The 19553-nt window shown below is 52.7% G+C and overlaps 1 protein-coding gene across 2 annotated transcripts in view; it reads left to right on the forward strand.

Moving 5' to 3' along the window:
* NOS3 (nitric oxide synthase 3) overlaps positions 1 to 18951 on the forward strand; it is a 28389-nt gene extending 9438 nt beyond the window's left edge. The window contains exons 9-26 of one of the 2 annotated variants that reach the window (XM_087712316.1): positions 76 to 177; positions 503 to 697; positions 2143 to 2216; positions 2385 to 2529; positions 3123 to 3227; positions 4341 to 4408; positions 5797 to 5913; positions 7219 to 7393; positions 8023 to 8152; positions 8638 to 8716; positions 9395 to 9582; positions 12169 to 12338; positions 13440 to 13650; positions 14607 to 14694; positions 16351 to 16472; positions 18139 to 18287; positions 18478 to 18672; positions 18771 to 18951. In XM_087712316.1, coding sequence (XP_087568442.1) covers positions 76 to 177; positions 503 to 697; positions 2143 to 2216; positions 2385 to 2529; positions 3123 to 3227; positions 4341 to 4408; positions 5797 to 5913; positions 7219 to 7393; positions 8023 to 8152; positions 8638 to 8716; positions 9395 to 9582; positions 12169 to 12338; positions 13440 to 13650; positions 14607 to 14694; positions 16351 to 16472; positions 18139 to 18287; positions 18478 to 18672; positions 18771 to 18896 — 2439 coding nt within the window. In that variant the 3' untranslated portion in view covers positions 18897 to 18951. Of the gene's footprint in view, positions 1 to 75; positions 178 to 502; positions 698 to 2142; positions 2217 to 2384; positions 2530 to 3122; positions 3228 to 4340; positions 4409 to 5796; positions 5914 to 7218; positions 7394 to 8022; positions 8153 to 8637; positions 8717 to 9394; positions 9583 to 12168; positions 12339 to 13439; positions 13651 to 14606; positions 14695 to 16350; positions 16473 to 18138; positions 18288 to 18477 lie in introns of both variants that reach the window. The other variant, XM_087712315.1, reaches the window with a different exon arrangement.
* The last annotated feature ends 602 nt before the right edge of the window (positions 18952 to 19553 follow it).

Raw genomic sequence — 19553 nt, forward strand, 5'->3', positions numbered from 1 at the left:
CCGGACAGACCCCCCTAAAGCCTGTTCCTGCTTCTCCATTATTCCTGCCTCCCATAACCGGAGAGTTCCTTGCAGGGCGTGGCTGAGAAGATGGGGCTGGACACGGGGACCACCCTCTCCCTCTGGAAGGACAAGGCGGCGGTGGAGATGAACGTAGCTGTGCTGCACAGCTTTCAGGTAGGGGGCGTCAGGACAGAGAGTCCTCACCTTACGACGGCCACTGAACCGCGCATTTCGGTCACCACGTGAGATGTTTGTTTCTGGGAATGTGGCCCTGCTTTCTGTCATTCCACCCTTTCTCCTCCCTCCCTCCCTTTTTTCTTTCTCTCTCATTCCTCCCCTTCTCTCTTTTAAGCTGACAGCAGCTTTGGGTGGTCTGTGGGGGGGGGCAGGACCCCACCCACCCTTCCTTTCACCGTTGAGGGGTCTGGAAGGGAAAGAGAACTTCAGGGGTGTGGTGGGTGATGGTTAATGGCACCCCACCCTTGGCCCTTCTCTGCAGCTGGCCAAAGTGACCATTGTGGACCACCACGCCGTGTCCGAGTCCTTCATGAAGCACCTGGAGAACGAGCAGCGTATCCGGGGGGGCTGCCCCGCTGACTGGGTCTGGCTGGTGCCCCCCATCTCTGGCAGCCTCACCCCCGTCTTCCACCAGGAGCTGGTCAACTACCAGCTCTCCCCCGGCTTCCGATACCAGGTGGGTCTCTCACCTCTATGCCCCCTCCCTCCCCGCCGGTTCACTGATGGGGAGGAGGCTGTGCTTCCTTCATCTGATGTTCCTTGTGAGTTTTGCTGAGAGGACTTTTGAAAGACTCTTGTGGGAGAGAAAAAGGGAAGAGGAGAGATGGCCACGAAGCTGATTTATGAAAGAAGGAAGTTGGTGGGGAGGAGGAGGAGGAGGAGAATGGCAGGAGGGACACGGAGGAGAAAGGAGGAATAGAAAAAAGGAGAAGGACAAGACAGGAAGAGAACAAGAAGGAGAAGGAGAGGAGGAGAGAGGAAGAGGAGAAGAAGGAAAAAACAAAATGGAGAAGAAAGGAATAAGAGAAAGGAGAATAGCAATAGCAGACTTATATACCGCTTCACAGCCCTTTACAGCCCTCTCTAAGCGGTTTTATAGAGCCAGCTTCCCCCCCCCCCCCCCGGAACAATCTGGATCCTCATTTTACCAACCTCGGAAGGACAGAAGACTGAGTCAACCTTGAGCCTGGTGTGGTTTGAATTGCCAAATTGCAGTCATCTGGCAGTCGGCAGAAGGAGCTTGCCCTACTGCGCTCTAACCATTGCCCCACCACGGAAGGAGGAGACCCAGAAGGTGAAAGAAGGAGAAGGAAGAGAAAGGAGAAGGCGAGGACAAGAGGGGAGGGGGAGGAGAAGGAGAAAGAAGGAGGAAAAAGAAAGAAAGAGAAGGGGAAGGAGAGAACAAGAGTGCAGAAGGAGAAAGGAGGAGGAGAAAGAAGGGAAGAGGGGGAGAATGGCAAGAAGGAAGAAAAAGAAGGAGAAAGAAGGAAGAGAACCAGAAAGAGAAAGGTGGAGATGACAAGAGAAGAAGAGGAATAGGAAGAGAGGAGGAGGAGGAGGAGGAAAAAGAAAGGAGGAGGAGAAAGAAGGACAAGGAGAGGAGAAAGGAGGAGGAGAAAGCAGAAAGAAAGGTGGGGAAGGAGAAAGGAGACAGATAGGACAAGAGGGGAAGAGGGGGAAACAGAAAGGAGAAGGAAAAAGAAAGAAGGAAAAGGAGAAATGAGGAGGAAAGGACAAGAGGGGGAAAGGACAAAAGAAGGAGGAGGAGAAAGGAGGAGGAGAAAGGAGGGGGAGAAAGAAAAACAGAAATGAGGAAAAAAGACAAAGAAGGAGAAAGAGGGGAGGAGGAGGAGGAGGAGAAGGAGGAAGAGGAGGAGGAGGAGGAGGAGGAGGAGGAGGAGAAGCCCCTGGATTTTGATCCTTGGCCATGTCTGACCAATCGTAGCTCACTTGTCCCAGGCCGTAATTTCCCACAGTCCCTAAGCGAAGGATTCTGTTGAGAGTTGAGGCCTCCCCGAGTCTCTGGGACCTCAAGGACAGCTCGGAGGCCTTCATCTCCTCCCTCTTCACCCATCTGAGAGTCTCAGACCTTCCCCTGCCCTCCCCCCTTTCTCCCCACAGGCTGACCCCTGGAAGTCCTACATCCCCAAAGGGACCACCATCACCAGGAAGAAGACCTTCAAAGAGATCGCCAAGTAAGTCCCTCTCCTTCCTCAAGTTCTCCAAACCTAGCAGGTCCACCAGAGGAGAAGAAGGCTTGCCCCATTGGTCTTGTGACCCACCCACCCCCCGTTCAAAGTCAGAGGTGGGATGGACCCCTCAAGTCCGTCTCTCCACAATCCCGCTCTCCTTTCTGTCACCAGTGCCGTCAAGATCTCCGCCAAGCTGATGGGTCATGTGATGGCCCAACGGGTCAAAGCCACCATCCTCTATGCCTCAGAGACGGGCAAGTCCAAGGCCTACGCCTTCAACCTGAAGGAGCTCTTCCAGTCAGCTTTCGCCCCCAAGGTGAGCCCACCGGGACCCCTCCTCATTCAGGGAAGCTCCACGGGATGCTTCTTGGAGAAGAAGGTGGAAGGCACATGGATCGGGACCTTCCCAGCACTGTGGGGGAAGACCTTCTTGGGTCTTGGGGCTGGAGAAGTTATGTGATCTGGGTTCAGGAAGTCCACACCTGGGTCAGGCATGGTTTATGCCCCTCTGGACTTTGGTGTCCATCGCTGTGGGAGAAGGTTGGTTGGTCAAGGAGAACCTTCAGAGAATGCAAGAGCTACTACCAGGTCACGTTGAAACAAGGCCTTTCCAGTCAACTGGTTGACACATTTTCAGTGAGGGACCTGGGGTGGAGCTCCCAACTCTTCCAGACTGGGTCATGGTTGACCTACACGCTACCTTCCGTCTGCTCCAGGAGAACATCTCACTGACGATGCCATGCAGGGTATAGGAAAGGAGAACAGCCCTTCCTTTCCCCCTATGGCCAACCTCCATCTCAGAAATCCTCAGCAGATACCATCAACAATTGGGGGTCCCTGTCACTGGTGGGTAGAGATGGAAGATGTTCATGTTTCCATCTCCTGCTGTTTCTGTGTCTCGCCCTACAGGTGATGTGCCTCGATGAATACGACGTGGTGTCCTTGGAGCACGAGACCCTCGTTCTGGTGGTCACAAGCACTTTTGGCAATGGGGACCCACCTGAAAATGGAGAGGTAACGGCCTTAATGTGGGACAAAGCGGTTGGACCATCTGGACAAGGGTCTCTCAACCTTGATGACTGGAAGATGCGTGAACTTCAACTCCCAGAGTCCCCCAGTCGGCCTCCAGATCAGTGTTCCTCCATCTTGATGATTGGAAGAAGTGTGGACTTCAACTCCCAGAATTCCACAGCCAACCTGAGAGTTGGATGAGTCTGATGTCTGGCTGGGGAATTCTGGGAGTTGAAGTCCACTCATCTTCAAGTCACCAAGGCTGAGACATGTTCGTCTGGAGGCTTTGACTTATCTTCTCCAGAAGATATGGTGATCCTTTCTGGCTCCATGTCTATGGAGATTCTCAATCCTCCAGGTCATGGTTGCCCCATGGTTGCAACTGGACTTTCTTGGGTTCTTCCTTTGAAAACATTTCACTTCTCAACTAAAGAACTTCCAAAGTTCTGAAGAAGGTTGAAGAACAGAAGAAGGGATGAGAAGCGAAAGGTTTTCAAGGGAAAAAAAACACCCAAGAAAATCCAGCAGCTTTTTGGGAAAGCACTTTTGAGGTCTTCTTCTGGCTCATTGGAGTTTGCAAATTCTTCTTCCGGGGGTTCCTCATGGATGAGGTGGACATTAACCCATCAGGCCTCCTAGCCAGGGCAGCCTAGGGTAAGTTGAGCTCCCATCTGTTGACAAGGCTGCCCCTTATTTCTTCTGCTGTCCTCCCTCCAGTGTGCTGGGGATGATGGTGGTTGGATGGATGGATGTCCACAGAAGAGTTTTGCTCCCTCAGGTAGGACCAAGTCCTACCCCAATCTCGTCCTTCAGCAAGTCCTGGCTGGTTGGGTTCTTCCTTGGACCAAAGGAGACCTCAAATCTGTTTCAGATGCATGGATGTAGAGTCACAGAGTTGGAAGGGAGCTTGGAGGTCTTCTAGTCTAACCCCCTACTCAAGCAGAAGACCCTCTACCCTTTCAGACAACTGGTTGTCCAATCTCTTCTTGAAAGCCTCCATTGATGAAGCACCCACAACATCTAGAGATATTCCACTGGTTAATGGTTCTCACCGTTAGGAAGTTTCTCCTTCGTTCTAGGTTGCTTCTCTCCTTGGTTGGTTCTTTCTCATTCCAGAGTTTCTCCAAGGCCTTGATGGAGATGTCTTGTCCTTATCTCGGAGCTGTTGAGCCGGAGTTTCAGAAGTAAGCCTTGCTATATCTTCTCTCTCCAAGGTGTTTTCTGAATCAGCTGTGGGTTCAGCTGCTGGAGCCTGGTTGAAGGTCCTTCAGCTTGGACCTTTTCCTCCAGAGGACCTCCGCCTGGCCCTCACCTGGCCAAGGAACCCTCAGCAGGAAAGTCTTCAGAGCTTGGTTGTGGACAGAATTAGCTTTTTGAACAATTGTGTTATCATGAGAAGGCCCAATGAAGACACATTCTGGAAAGAATGATGTTGGACTTCTTTGAAGGCCTAAAGGAAACATCTGGCATCTGGATGGTGGGGGTCCTTGTGAGTCAACCCACATGGGATTATAATGGGAACTACAGGAAGATCCATCCCACATTGTTGCAGATCAGTGGCATTAGAGCCCCTTTCCCCAAAGGTGGTGGACCCCCACCACATTTATGGGACTTGAAGCCCAGCATAGTTGGGAGAGACAAGACCAGGAAGGTGAGTTATGGGATCTTGGTTCCCATAAGTTGCTTTCTCAAACATCTGCGCAGCCCCTAAAATGGAGTCCTACTTCCCACATACCTTAAGTGCAAAGGGTCTTTGGAAAGCTACTCCAGATGTTGGCATCCTCTGGTCCCAAGCATCAGAAGCCATGCTCTGACCCCACTTCTGGAGCTTTTTGTGCTCAGGACCCTTCCGACTTTTAATACATTATGAAGGAGCCCCCAAAGAGTTATGATCCGTATGGCTTACATCTACTAATACTTATGGCATTAAACTTAATTACTTACAACTCCCCCTCCTTCCATCTTCCTTTCTCCCTCTCATCCTCCCTCTTCTCTCTTTCCTTCCTCCCATCTTTCCTTCCTCTCTACCCCCTTCCTTCTTTCCTCCCACTCTTTCTCTTTTCTTCTTCCTTCCTTCCCTCCCTCCCTCCCACCCACTCACCATTCATTCCTTCCTATCTACCCTCCTTTCTTCCCTCCTTCTCTCTCTCCTTCCTTGCTTCTATCCCTCCTTGTACCCACCCTCCCTTCCTGGCTCTTTCTCGCCTTCTTTCCTTCCTCTCTCCCACCCTTCTTTCCCTCCCTTTCTTCATCTCTCCCACCCTTCCTTCCCTCTCTTTCTTCCTCCCACTCTCTTTTCTTCTTCCTTTCCTCCCTCTCTCCCATCCACATTTCATTCCCTCTTTCCCACCCACCCTCTTTACTTCCTTCCCTACTTCCTCTCTCTCCTTCTATCCTTCCTTCCTTTTTCCTTCCCTCCCATGATCTTTCTCTCCTTCCTTCCTCCCTTCCTTTCCTCCCTTCCCTCCCTCCCTCCCTTTCCTCCTTCCTTCCTTCCCTCCCTCCTCTCTCTCTCCTTCCCTCTCTTCCCTCCCTCCCTCCCTTTCCTTCCTTCCTTCTCTCTGTCCCTCAGGAGCTACAAGATGCGATTCAACAGCATCTCCCAGTCTGACCCCTCGGTGGTTTTTTGGAAGAGGAAACGCCGGGAGTCCAGCAACACCGACTGTGCCGGGGCCCTGGGGACCCTCAGGTGGGTTCCGGGCAGCCAGACAGGAGATGGGACCCCAACTCAAGTCTTGCTGGGGGTGGGGGTGGGACTCGGAGGGCTTTCCATAAGGGTGGGAGGAGGTTGCCCTATACTCACTGGGGAGGGGGTCGTGGGGACCCCCTTTGTCATCCCTGCTCCGGTCTAGGACTTTTAGGCCGCACCTCCTCCTCCACCTGCTCCAGGGTTCCACCTCTGTGCATTAAAAGGGGAAGGGTCTCTCTCTCTCTCCTTCTTGATTGACAGCCCAATGCCCCGGCCCTCAGGCAGGGGAGGTCTCACAGGCCCCCTCCCACTCTTTTGGGGGGAGCCCCTTGCATTCCTCACAGCCATTTTGAATCCCACCAATAATCCAAAGCATTGAAACATGACAGCTCCGTGGCAGCCAACATATTAATTTGATCCCGATCGTTGCAGCTAGTCCTCGACTTACGACCACGATGGAGACCCACATTTCATGTGGCTGAGCTTGCTCCTATTTTGTGACCTTTCGCACCCCGGTTGTTACGTGAATCCCTCCAGTTAGCGACACGGTCATGAGTGAATCCCTTTCAGTTGTTAAGTGAGTGGTGTGGTCATGAAGTGAATCGGGCTTCCCTATGGGCTTGGCCAGTCAGAGGATGGCCTGATTGAGGGATGCTGCCATTGTCCTAAATATGAGTCACTTCCCAAACCTCTGAACTTTGAGTAGATGCCACGGTTCCCACGTGTGAAAAAAGGCTCCTACCTCCCTTGTCTTCAGTGCTATTGTAGCGCCGAATGGTCCTAAATGAACAGTCGTAAGCCGAGGACTCCCTGTATACCTTTTACACCCAGCAAGGGAAGGCAAAGTTTCCGAACAGTGCAAGGCCGAGTAGCAGGTTGTGGACCAGGGAATGTGGACGCCTGATTTATCCAACCGTAACGATCCCCGACGAAGAGAAACTTCCCTTCCGAAGGAGGAAGGAGGTGTTGAGATTGCCCTCTGGTTATCCGGGCATCACTTGCCGTTCTGTGATGCCTGCCTCTGTTTCTGCCCTGCTCCACAAGCGTCATAGTTTAGGGGAGCTGCCTCGGGTTCCCCATCTCCAAGGGCCCTCCCAACACAGCTGGACTGGCAGAAACAGGGGGGCACAGGAGACCCCTCCTCCTCCTTGGGCGGAAGTTCAAAATTGTCCAAGCTGCCTGCAAGGTGGGAGACGAGTTGCACCTCCCCCAAATTGTCCCGGGCAAAGAGCCCCCACCCCTCCTCACAGCTTCAGCCGAGCCCCAAAGAGGAGAAGCCGCTCAGGACCCCCTTTGTCTCCTCAGGTTCTCCGTCTTTGGGCTGGGATCTCGCGCATACCCCCATTTTTGTGCCTTCGCCCATGCAGTGGATACCCGGCTGGAGGAGCTGGGTGGCGAGCGGATCCTGCCTCTGGGCGAAGGGGACGAACTCTGCGGCCAGGAGGAATCCTTTCGCACCTGGGCCTCCAGCGTCTTCAAGGTGGGTGTTGGGCGGTGGCAGGATTGCTCCCCCCAAACCCCTCAAGAGTGAACCCCTTCCTCCCTGGGGCCCTTCGGCTCAGAAACAGCCAAGTGTTCCTGTCAACACTTGGGCTCCTCCCCATCTCCTTGGGAAGGGCATCGCTGCCACCTGATGGCCAGCTGTGCAGGTAGTCCTCGATGTACGACCCAATTTCCATTGCTAAGTGAGACATTTGCGAGATCAGTTTTGCCCCCCTTTTATGACCTTTCTTGCCACGGTAGTTAAGCAAATCACTGCTGTTGTTCAGTCACTCACACGGTTGTTAAGTGAATCTGGCTTCCCCCACTGACTTTGCTCGACCGAAAGTCGCAAACAGGGGATCACGTGACCCTGCGACACTGTGACCGTCATAAAGAGGTCAGTTGCCGGGCATCTGAACGTTGATCGCGTGACCCATCGGGATGGTTGAAAGTGTGAAAAATGGTCCCGAGTCATTTTGTTCACTGCCGTTGTAACTTTGAATGGTCACTAAACAAACTATTGTCAGTGAAGGACTACCTGTAACCTGCCCAGAAGATGCACCTGGGGGGGTCTGGGGGCTGCTAGCAGGTTCCCCTCTCTGACCTCCTCCAATTTTTTCCTTGCAGGCTGCCTGTGACACCTTCTGCGTAGAGTCCGACTCCGTCTCCACCGAGGTTTTCTCCAACCGCTGCAGCTGGAAGCGCAACCGGCACCGGGTCCTGGCCCAACCCAGCACCACCTTTGACCTCCTGGCAGGTAGAGGAGGGGGACGGTCAGAGTAGCTCCTCCCTCCCCACTCCCCCCGATTCAACTTGCCCAATTGGCTGGGTTTTTTGGGCAGTGCGGCTGAGCGCGTAGCTTGGTGGTGTTCGCGAGCTCCGGTTCCTCAGCTCGATGTCAGGCTGTGGCTGGTTGCAAAATCGGGCCACACAAGTGGGAGCACACGGAGCTGCATGTGCGCAAGTAGTGCACAGACGAAACCATTCCCTCCTTCCCCCTCGTCCTCTTCCTCCCTCCCCTCCAAAACATCCTGTTTGATGCGCCAGCTGTCCTTCCCCCAGGTCACTTGTGTCCACGCACTCCTAAAATACGTGGAGGGCCTTTGTGGCCAGAAATGGTGCACCCCTCTTTTTTAGGAAGGCCTGGCTTTAGCGTGGGGAGACCCCTGGGGGGAGATACCCCCCTCACCTGCATGGCTGAACCATCCCTTTCTCTCTCCCTGTGACCCCACCCCACCCCAGATCTGACAAAGATGCACAAACGCAAGGTGTTTCCGTGCTACATCATTTCGGTCAAGAACCTGCAGAGCGCCGATTCTGGGTGAGAGTCCTTAGGGTGGGGTGGGCGGTGCCCCCCTTCTGCAGGTAGGAGGTGGGTGGAAGGGCCCCTCCTGAATTCCATAGCCCCCCCCTCCCTCCTCTCTGCTCTCCTGGATTCATCTCCCACGGCTAAGCTCAACTCCAGGGAGATACAGATACTCCTCAACGTCCACGCATTTATGTCGCTGAGAGAGACATTCACTCAGTGGGGTTTGCCCTGTTTGCCACGGTCTTTAAATGAATCCCTGCAGTGGTTTTAAATTACTCACATGGTCATGGAGCAAATCCGCCTTTCCCGTTGACTTGGCTCATCCAAAGGTTGCAAAAAGAGACTCACCCGAGCCCGGGATACCTGCAACCATCCTAAATTGTAGTCATTGGCCAAATGTCTGAATTGGTCTCAGGCAATCCCGCTGATCGTAAGGGTGAAAAATGGTCTTTTTCAGTGCTGGAAAAAACGGTCACTAAATGAACTTTGGTTGGTCGAGGATTACCTGTATTTCACCTGCAGACGTAGAGTTGAGGGTGCCTCCGAGGCCATGTAGTCCACCCCTGGGGTGCAGGGCAGGAGTCCCAATGCAACCACCTTCAGGGAGCACATCCTTGGAATCCCGCTTGGCATCGATTCAGTTGGCGTGGGGGGCTCCACACTCACTGACGCCTTGCCCCCTCCCACCAGCCGGGCCACCATCTTGGTACGGTTACAATTGGGAGACCAACCGGAGCTGCAGTATCAACCTGGTGACCACGTCAGCATCTTCCCCGCCAACCGGCCGGATCTGGTAGAGGCGTTGATGCAGCTAGTCCAGGACCCCCCGCCGGCCGAGGAGCCTGTCGCTGTGGAGACCCTGGAGGCGGGCACCGAGGGTGAGAGCTGGGAAGACAGATGAGTCCTGGGGTGGAGCCTGTTGCCCTGATTTGCATGCCTGTGCCGAACGCAGGGAGGGCCAGCTACACAAAAAAATGGCGTGCGAGACCACAGGGGTGCCTGCCTTTCAGCAAATGCCCCAGAGGTGGGTTCCTACCAGTTTGATCAGTTCGACCGAGTAGGAAGTAACTCGGCCTGCCACGTGCCGCCATCTTGTTTTTTGCTGCTGCGTATGCGCAGAAGCATTTTTTAGTACTGTACGTGCACTCATAGCGCGCATCAAACATGCATCAAGCGCGCAGGGCATTCCTGAGCAAACTGGCAGTAGCAGCAGCCAGAACCCACCCCTGAAATACCCAGACCCACCGCCTGGGGGGGACAAGAGCCCGCCAGGAGTCCTCGACTTACGGCCACAATTGTGACCAGAATTATAGGGAGTCCTCAATTTACAATGATTGAGGCGAAAATTGCAGGTCATTCCCCAACTTACGACCATAATTGAGACGAGAATGTCAGGTAGTCCTCGACTTATGACATTTGAGCCCAGAATTACAGATAGTTCTCGAATCTCGACTAATGACCACGGTTGAGACCAAAATTGCAGGTAGTCCTCGACTTATGATAATTAAGCCCAGAATTACAGCAAGTCTTCGGCTTACGACCTGGATTGAGCCCAAAAGTTTGGTTGTTGAGTGAAAGAATTGTTCTCAATTTTGTCTCGTCTTACAACCTTCTTGCCATGGTCATTAAGCAAACCCCCCCAATCAGGTTTGTCGCACGGTCATTAAGTGGCTCCCCCATTGACTGTGCTAGTCAGATTGTCGCAAAAGGGGATCATGTGACCCCTGGGACACTGCGACCGTCGTAAATACGAGTCTGTTGCCAGCATCCGAATTTTGACACAGGGATACTGCAACGGTCGTAATTGTGAAAAACAGCCCCAAGTCACTCTTTTCACTGCTGTTGAGACTTCAAACGGTCACTAAACGAATGGTCTTAAGTCGAGGACCCCCTGTGATGGTTCTGAATTTTGTCCTGTTTTACCACCTTTCTTGCCATGGTCATTAAGCAAATCCCTACAGTCGTCAGGTTAGTTCAATGGCTGCCCCGTTGACTGTGCTCGGACGGCCATCCGAATTCGGACACGGGGATGCCGCAACGGTGTGAAAAACACTTTTTTTTCCACTGCTGTTGAAACTTTTCCCCCCCAACTTATTTTATTTTTTTATTCTCTTACATTCCATTTTAAGTTCACATAATTGTTATTCTCCTTTATGTTTGTCAGTCTTATACATTTATTATTTCATTTAATAGGTTAGAATATACAGTTTGGGTTGCTTTGTTTACCATCCCTTCTGCCTTATTTTTCCTTTCTTTTCTCCCTCCCTCCCTTCTCTACTTTCTTTCTTCCTTCCTTCCTTCCTTCCTTTCTTCCTTCCTTCCTTCCTCCTCGCCTCCCCCTTCCTTCTTCCCTTCCCTTTCTCCTACTCTTCCTCTTCCTCTTTCCCTTCCTATCCTCTCCTTCTCTTTCTCCTCCTTCCATCCTCATCTCCTAACGTCTTTCTTCCTTCCCTCCTCTTCCTCTCATTCTTCCTCGGCTGCGAGAGTGATTGTGGGTGCACCTCGGTTCACCCACATAACACCTATCCTCCGCGAGCTGCGCTGGCTACCTGTTGATCTCCGTGTGCGCTTCAAGGTGCTTCTTACCACCTATAAAGCCCTCCATGGTAGTGGATCTGGGTACTTGGGAGACCGCCTCCTGCCGATTACCTCCTCTAGACCGATTAGATCTCATAGATTAGGCCTCCTCCGAGTGCCATCTGCCTGCCAGTGCCGGCTGGCAACTATGCGGAGGAGAGCCTTTTCAGTAGCAGCTCCGACCCTCTGGAACGATCTCCCCGTGGAGATTCGTACCCTCACCACCCTTCAGACCTTCCGCGCAGCCCTCAAGAACTGGCTATCCTGCCAGGCCTGGGGGTAGAGATTTGATCTGCCCCCACCCGAATGTTGGATGAATGTTGTTTACTTTTTAATTATGTGTTATGTTATATGTTATTGTCTGTATCCCCTTCCCTATGAGTTGTTAGCCGCCCTGAGTCCCCTCAGGGAAAAGGGCGGCCTATAAATAAACCTATTCAATTCAATTCAATTCAATTCTCTCATTCTCTCCTCCTCTCTTTCTTTTTCTGTTGTCTCTTTCAATTCTCAGTTTATGTTTCCTTGGGATGGTCTTCCCACCAACCCAAAAAGTAATTTGGTATCCTTTCTTAGTCCCTTCCCTTCGCTAATCTGTCCTATGTTTTCCCCACCCTTTATATCTCGCTCTTGAATATATACTTGCATATTTAATATCTTCTTTTCTGTTTTCCCCTTCTTTCCCTCCCCTTTTCCATTTAATAGCTCATCCTCTGGGTTCTCTATCTTCTCCTTATCCTCTTCTATAGCTTCCTTCCGCTGTTGAAACTTTCAACAGTCCCTAAACAGACTGTCGTATGTCGAGGAGTGCTGGCGTGAGTTGGAGTCTGGCTTGGGGACCCGTGTCAAACGCTTCACTCCACCGCCCTCTCTCTCTCTCTCCGTCGTAGGCGTGAAACGGATGTGGGTGCCCAGCCACCGCCTGCCCCCTTGCACGCTGCGCCAGGCGCTCACTTACTTCCTGGACATCACCACGGCGCCCAGCCCACAGCTGCTCCAGCTGCTGGCCACCCTGGCCGAAGACCGAGTTGAGCGGGAGAAGCTACAACGGCTCAGCCAGGTAGGGACGGCACTCGAATCACAGAGTCGGAAGGGATCCCAGAGGTCATCCAGTCTAATCCCCTGCTCGAGCAGAAGACCCTAGGACAGATTCATGGAAGGGACCTCAGAGGTCATCTAGTCCAACCCCCTGCTCAAGCAGGTGACCCTTACAGAACGATAAGAGTTGGAAGGGACCTTAGAGCAGGGGGTTGAACTAGATGACCTCTATGGTGCCCTCCACCTGTGTTATTCTGCTATTCATTCAGAAAGGTTTGTTGTTAGTTATGAAGTGGTGTCCGACCCATTGTGACCCTATGGACTTCCTGTCCTCTACCATCCTCTAGAGTCCATTCAAGCTCAGGCCGACTGCTTCGGGGACTCCGTCCAGCCACCTCCTTCTCTGCCATCCCCTTCTTCTGCCCTCCATCGTTCCCAGCGTGAGGCTCTTCTCCAGGGAGTCCTTCTTCCTTCTCCTTAGGTGGCCAAAGTCTTTGAGTTTCCTCTTCAGGATCCGGGCTTCTAAAGAGCAGCCAGGGTTGATCTCCACTAGGACTGACCGGTTGGATGGCCTTGCAGTCCAAGGGACTCAATGCAGGAGTCTTCTTCTCCAGCACCAGAGTTCAAGGCCCTCCATCCTTTGGCCCTCAGCCTTCCTAACAGTCCAACCTTCACAGCCATCCATGGCAACTGGGAAAGCCACAGCCTTGACTAGACACCCTCTTGTTGGCAGGGTGATGTCTCTGCTTTTTAGGATGCTGTCTAGGTTTGCCATCACTTTCCTCCGCAGGAGCAAGCGACTTTCAGCATAGTCAATGAAGTAGATGTTTTTCTGGAACTCTCTAGCTTTCCCCATGATCCAGTGTACGTTGGCAATTTGATACCTCCTTCCTCTGCCTCTTCAAAATCCTGCCTGTACTTCTGGTAGTTCTTGATCCACATACTGCTAGAGTCTTGCCTGTAGGATTTTGAGCATAACTTTACTAGCGTGTGAAATGAGTGCAATGGTGTGGTAGTTTCCCCTCCAAGAGCTGTTTGGTGCCCATCCCAGGCTCAGCTGTGCTTCGCTTTCCCCAATTTCACGATCTGCCACCGTCCTGAGTGCCGATTCTTCTGTCTGCAGGACTCTCTTCTCTATGAGGAATGGAAGTGGTTCCGGTACCCGACGGTTGTGGAGCTGTTGGAGGAGTTCCCCTCAGTGGCGCTGCCCACCTCGCTGCTGCTCACCCAGCTGCCCCTGCTGCAGGCCCGCCAGTACTCTGTCAGCTCCGCGCCTGACGCCCACGTGGGAGAGCTGCACCTCACGGTAGCTGTGCTCAACTACCGCAGTCAGGGTGAGTGGGCAGGAGGACATTGGGGCGCCTCAGAGGGAAGATAACTGGCATTTCCATGATCCTCTCTCTTACAGCACGGGGCTATGATAATTCACAATGGCCAACTGGACATGGGTAGCTCACCACGTCCATCTGGCCATAGGCAACTTGCCACAGGTAATTTGCTGCAGCCAACTTGCTGCGGGACAACTCGCTGAGGGAAACTTACTGCGGGAAACTGGCTGCAGGACAATTTGCAGCCAATTTGCTGTGGAACAACTCATTGGAGCCAATTCGCCTTAGAGCACCTTGCTGCAACCAATTCACTGTGGGCCAACTTGCTTTGGGCCAACTTGCTGTGAGACAACTTGCCGCAACCAATTTACCTCAGGACAACTTGCTGTGGGACAACTCGCCACAGCCGATTTGCCTCAGACCAATTCGCTAAGGGACATCTCACTGTGAGACAACTCACTGCAGCCAATTTGCCTCAGGACAACTTGCTGAGGGAAATCTCACTGTGAGACAACTCTCCATGGCCAATTTGCCTCAGGACAACTTGCTGCGGCCAATTTGCCTCCGAATTACTTCCTGTGAGACAACTCACCACCATCAATTCGCCTCAGAACAACTCGCTATGGGACAACTCGCTGTGAGGCAACTTGCTACGGCCAATTCACCTCAGGACAACTCGCGAAGGGACAACTCGCTGTGAGGCAACTTGCTATGGCTAATTTGCCTCAGGACAACTGTCTACCTGACAAGAGTTACAGTAATATAAAATAATGGTGGAATAGAATCATAAAAGGATGCAACAGGAGGGACCAAATAAAACATGAATGATAAATATTAAAATAATTTAAATTTTTTAAAAAAAGAAATGAAATTGAATTGTTCAATTATCCAGGGGCGAGGAAACTGGTGGGTAGAAGGCAATTCCATGGGGCTCATGATGGTGTGTCTGTTTTCTCCCCTAGATGGGAAGGGCCCAATGCACTACGGAGTCTGCTCCACATGGCTGTCCCAGCTCTCTCCGGGCGAGATGGTGCCAGCTTTCGTCCGAAGGTAAGGGAGCTCCCGATGGGAACTGGAGTCCTTTGACGTACTTTTTTCTCTCCAACACATCCTGCCTCTTTCCAGGGCAATTGTGCTGAGATGCTCTCAAGTGAAGGGGGGCTGTTTTTGAAGCAGTTGCTCCCCCTCAAGATACAGCTAGTTCTCAACTTACCACCACAATTTTATGTTGCCAAGTGAGAAATTTATGAAGTCATTTCCCTCCTGTTTTACAACCGCTCTACATGGGGCAGCCCTTGAAGAGCATTCGGAGACTTCAGCTCGTCCAGAATGCAGCTGCGCGAGCAATCGTGGGTGCACCTCGGTACACCCACATTACACCTATCCTCCACGAGCTGCACTGGTTACCGATTGGTCTCCGGATACGCTTCAAGGTGCTAGTCGTCACTTATAAAGCCCTTCATGGTATTGGACCTGGGTACTTGAGAGACCGCCTGCTGCCAATTACCTCCCAAAGACCCATTAGATCACACAGGGCCGGCCTCCTCCAGGTTCCGTCTACCAGCCAATGCCATCTGACTACTACCCGGGGGAGGGCCTTCTCTGTGGCAGCTCCGGCCCTCTGGAACGAACTCCCCGCAGAGATTCGGACCCTCGCCTCTCTCCAGGCCTTCCGAAAAGCCGTTAAAACCTGGCTGTGTCGGCAGGCCTGGGGGTGATGAGTTCCCTTCCCCTCTCGATTTGTGTGGCTGTTGTTTATTTTTAAATGCTTGTATTTGTAGTTTTTGTGTTTCCCTTCCCCCCCTTGGGTTTGTGCGCTGCCCTGAGTCCTGCTGGGAATAGGGCGGCATATAAATAAAATGAAACCTAAACCTAAACCTTTCATGCCACATTACTTAAGTGAACCCCTGCGGGTGTTAAATTAGTGACATGGCTGTTAAGTGACTCTGGACTCCCCACCCCTTGATTGGCTTGTCTGACGGTCGCAAAAGGAGATCGCGGGACATTGCAACCTACATAAACACGAGTCCATTGTCAAGTATCCAAATGTAGATCATAGGCAACATAGACTCACAGGGCTGGAAGGGACCTCGGAGATCTTCTAGTCCAACCTATTGCCCAAGACAGTCGTCCTTTCACAGTTCTGAGGTGGCTGCAATTGAGATGTCCGATTAGAGATTCAATGCCATCCCCACCCAATAGGAAGGAAGGCAAGGGGCTGATCTGTGTTGCTTGTACAGAGGGAAGGTGGGAGGGGGGAGACGGCCTTAGTCCCCCCCCCTCCCATGCTGCTTCTGTGTCTTCTGAGAGCCAGGAGCTGCCATGTTTTCCACTATATCTGGAGCTCGTCATGGGATGGGTGACCCAGGAGTGCATTAAATGCTCTATAATCCCTTCCGAATCGCAGAGTTCAAGCAAAGTCTCTTTGGTGGTCTTTGCATCAGGAGAATTTGGGGTGGGGGTTGACGAAGACCCCAAACCGAAGTGAATCATACTATAAAATATAGGAGGCAGTCCTTAATCCCCAAAGCTTGCAGCCAGGGGACCAAAAGGGGGGGGATCTGCTGGGGAGACCGATGGACATTTGGGGTGCCATCTCAGCAGGGGTATCGCCAATGGTCTGCCAGTCAACAGAAAGGCTCAATTATAATTAGGGCTACTGGAAGAGACCCCACAAGTAATTTGCTTCCTCTCTTGGCCCTAAAGCACCCCAAATTTCCAGCTACCGGAGGACCCCACGGCTCCCTGCATCCTGGTGGGGCCCGGCACTGGTATCGCCCCATTCCGGGGTTTCTGGCAGCAACGTAAACACCAGATGGAGACAACAGGTGAGTCGGAGGGGAGTGGTATTGTCCCGGGGAGAGGGGAAGGGTGCTGGTGGTCGCTGACAAACGTCAATCAATCAGAACAGTGCTGGAAGGCAGCTTGGGGGGGGGTCTTCTAGTCCAAGCTGCTGCTCAAGCAGGAGACCCTTACAGAATTACAGAACCCCACAGAGTTGGCAGGGACCTTGGAGGTCATCTAATCCAACCCCCCTACTCAAGCAGAACCTCTGCAATTTGAGACAAGTGGCAGTCCAATTTCTTCATAAAAACCTCCAGTGATGAAGCACTCACATCTTCTGGTGGCAAGCAGTTCCCCTGGTTAATTGCCCTCACTGTCAGGAAGTTTCTCCTTCATTCCTGGTAGCTTCTCTCCTTGGTTAGTTCCCATCTGTTGTTTCTTATCCCGTAAACTGGATGCAGCACTCTGGGTATGGCCTTACTAAGGCTTTACAAAGCGGTACTAACCCTTCCCGTGATTTTGATTCTACGCCTCTGTTTAGAGAACCCAGGATTGCACGAGGCTTTTGGGCAGCTGCTGCACACAAGCTGACTTGTTTCAAGGATTGTCTGATAGGACTTTAAAGTCCACCTCGCATCTCCCTGTTTTTGAGCCCACCTTGTACCTGTACCTTGAGTGTTTCCTGCCCAGGTGTAAAACCTGGCTTTTCTCCACATTAAATTTCATTGTTCAAGATCTTTTGGGCTCCTGAAATTGTCTTCTGGGGTGTTGGCTGTTCCTGGCAGTTTAGTATCCTCTGGAAATTTGATGAGTTCTCCTTCCTTTCCCTCATCTGAGTCATCGATGAAGCCACTGAGGAGTCCTGGGCCCAGGATAGAACCTTGTGGTACCCCACTGCTTACTTAGCTCCATGTGTATGTCGTGCCATTAAGGACTACTCGTTGAGTATAGTTTGTCAGTCGGTTACAACTCCATCTAGTGGCGATGCCGTCCGTCCCACATTTTTCTAGTTTACTAAGAAGTAGGTTGTGGTTTACTCTGTCGAACGTCCGTTCTTACCCAGCTCCCCAAACACGACACAGACAGACCCTCTGACCTGAACTCAAATTATTCCTTTATTAGGAATGCCAGCGGCCGGAAAAGTTTCTCTCACAGGCTAACAAGCCTGTCTGGCTGGGAGATGAATACTTCTCTGCCACATGTATTCATCTCCGCCTTTTCTCCCCAGAGCTAGTGTGGGGTTTCGCCAGCAGCAGTGGATCTTCCGTCCCAAGGACCGGCCCATAGATTTCCCCTGCTCTCCTCTCCCCTCCCTTCTGCGCATCCACACGTCAGGCACGGGACCCGGCTGTTCCTCCTCTTTTCAACCACCTCCAGATCTGGAGGCTGTTAACTCTCCGAGGCTAACAGACAGCCCAGGCTCCGCCTCTCTCTCTTCCCTCCCTCTTCCCCCTCGGAGCTCCCGGGTTGCCCTGATGCTGACCCTGAGTCCCAGTCCTCCCCCTCTGATTCGGCTGCTGGAGGGGGGAGGGGCGGCCAACAGGCCACAACAATGCTTTATTGAAGTCTAAGTATTCTATGGCATTTCGCTGGTCTCCTAGTCACTTTGACAAGGTTGGTTTGACGTGATGTGCTTTTAACAAACCCAGTACAAGCCGATTGTGGTCTACGCTGTCGAACGCCTTACTGAAGGCTACCTTGTCCTTCCAGGCCTGTCCACCAGCGAGATGACCCTGGTCTTCGGCTGCCGTAGCTCCCAGCACGACCACATCTACTGCGAGGAGATCCGAGAAGCGCAGGAAAGGGGGGCTTTACATCGTGTCCTCACCGGCTTTTCGCGAGACCCCGATTACCCCAAGGTAGCCAAATGGAACCTCCCTCCTTCAGATGACCCGTGTCTTATCCCAGGGGAGCTTCCGCTCGTCCTCAGTCTCCACTGGCAGACACAAAAACACGTCCCCGGTCCCCTGAGGCCAGGAAGGTATCCTGACGGGGTGGCCGTCGAGCGCGGGACACGTTCCCCACTCGCTCTTTTCTCTGCTCCCCCAGACTTACGTACAGGACCTGCTGCGGCTGCACCTGGCAGACCACGTCTTCGAAGTCCTGAGCCAGCGCGAGGGCCATGTCTACGTTTGTGGGGATGTCACCATGGCCACGGGGGTCCTGCAGACCATCCAGCAGATCCTGGCACAGGAAGGGAGGATGTCGCTGGTCGAGGCGGGCGACGCCATCAGCGAACTCCGGGTACGCCGGGTGGGGGAGGGCAGAAGTTGTGGCTCAGCTTTGCCTTGGCTCTGCTTTCTCAGGGTCCAACCTGTGTCTCTGTCCTTCGACTCCTCCAGGACCAAAACCGCTACCACGAGGACATCTTCGGCCTGACCTTCCGCACACAGGAAGTGGCGTCGCGCATCCGAAGTCTCTCCTTCTCCAAGCAGGGCCGGAAAAGCTGCCTCGTGACAGAGCCCTGAGCGCCTTACCTCCCTCCCTCTTCTCGGGACTCCCATTAAAGACTTTACGTGGTCACCTTCCCAGTCATCCTTCCTTCTTGGATGGGTGGGGTGGCTGGTTGGGTCTGCTGCTCTGGCAGAACCATCTCATTTTCCACCTGGGCACCTCGGGGGGCACAAATCTGTACCTGCTGCCCAGCAGAACCCGGGCACCTTTGAAATGTCGCTCCCCACCACAACCGCTACTAAGTGTATAGGGAGTCCTCGGCTTACGACCGATCAATTAGCGACTGTTCAAAATTACAAGGGACTTTCTTGGTGGCCACTTATGACCCAGTTCTGAAATTTTGATGGCTGCCTCACCCCCTCCCCCATGGTTACAGGACCATATTTGGGGTGCTATTTGCAGCGTCGCTCGATGGCATTATACGGTTTTGCCAAAACTTATCAACGTCCGTCATTTTGGCCGAATTGCCTCGTAGTGAACTGATTCATTTATTCTTCACCATCATCTCCTTTTAATGACCCCATAATCCCTTGCGGGGCGGAGTCAGGGCAACTGAACAAGCTAGCAGAGTGTTTTAATGGCCAGACGCCCTTCTTGTCACCAATGAGGAGTTTTGTTCAGCACATCCGTTCTCAGTGTGCCCAGAGAGAAATCCCTGCCTCTACCTAGGA

Source organism: Thamnophis sirtalis, unplaced genomic scaffold, assembly GCF_051295495.1.
Source record: "Thamnophis sirtalis isolate CommonGarterSnake01/CBP01778 unplaced genomic scaffold, rThaSir2_p1.2 scaffold_4, whole genome shotgun sequence".
In the NCBI taxonomy this organism is placed as follows: Eukaryota; Metazoa; Chordata; class Lepidosauria; order Squamata; family Natricidae; genus Thamnophis; species Thamnophis sirtalis.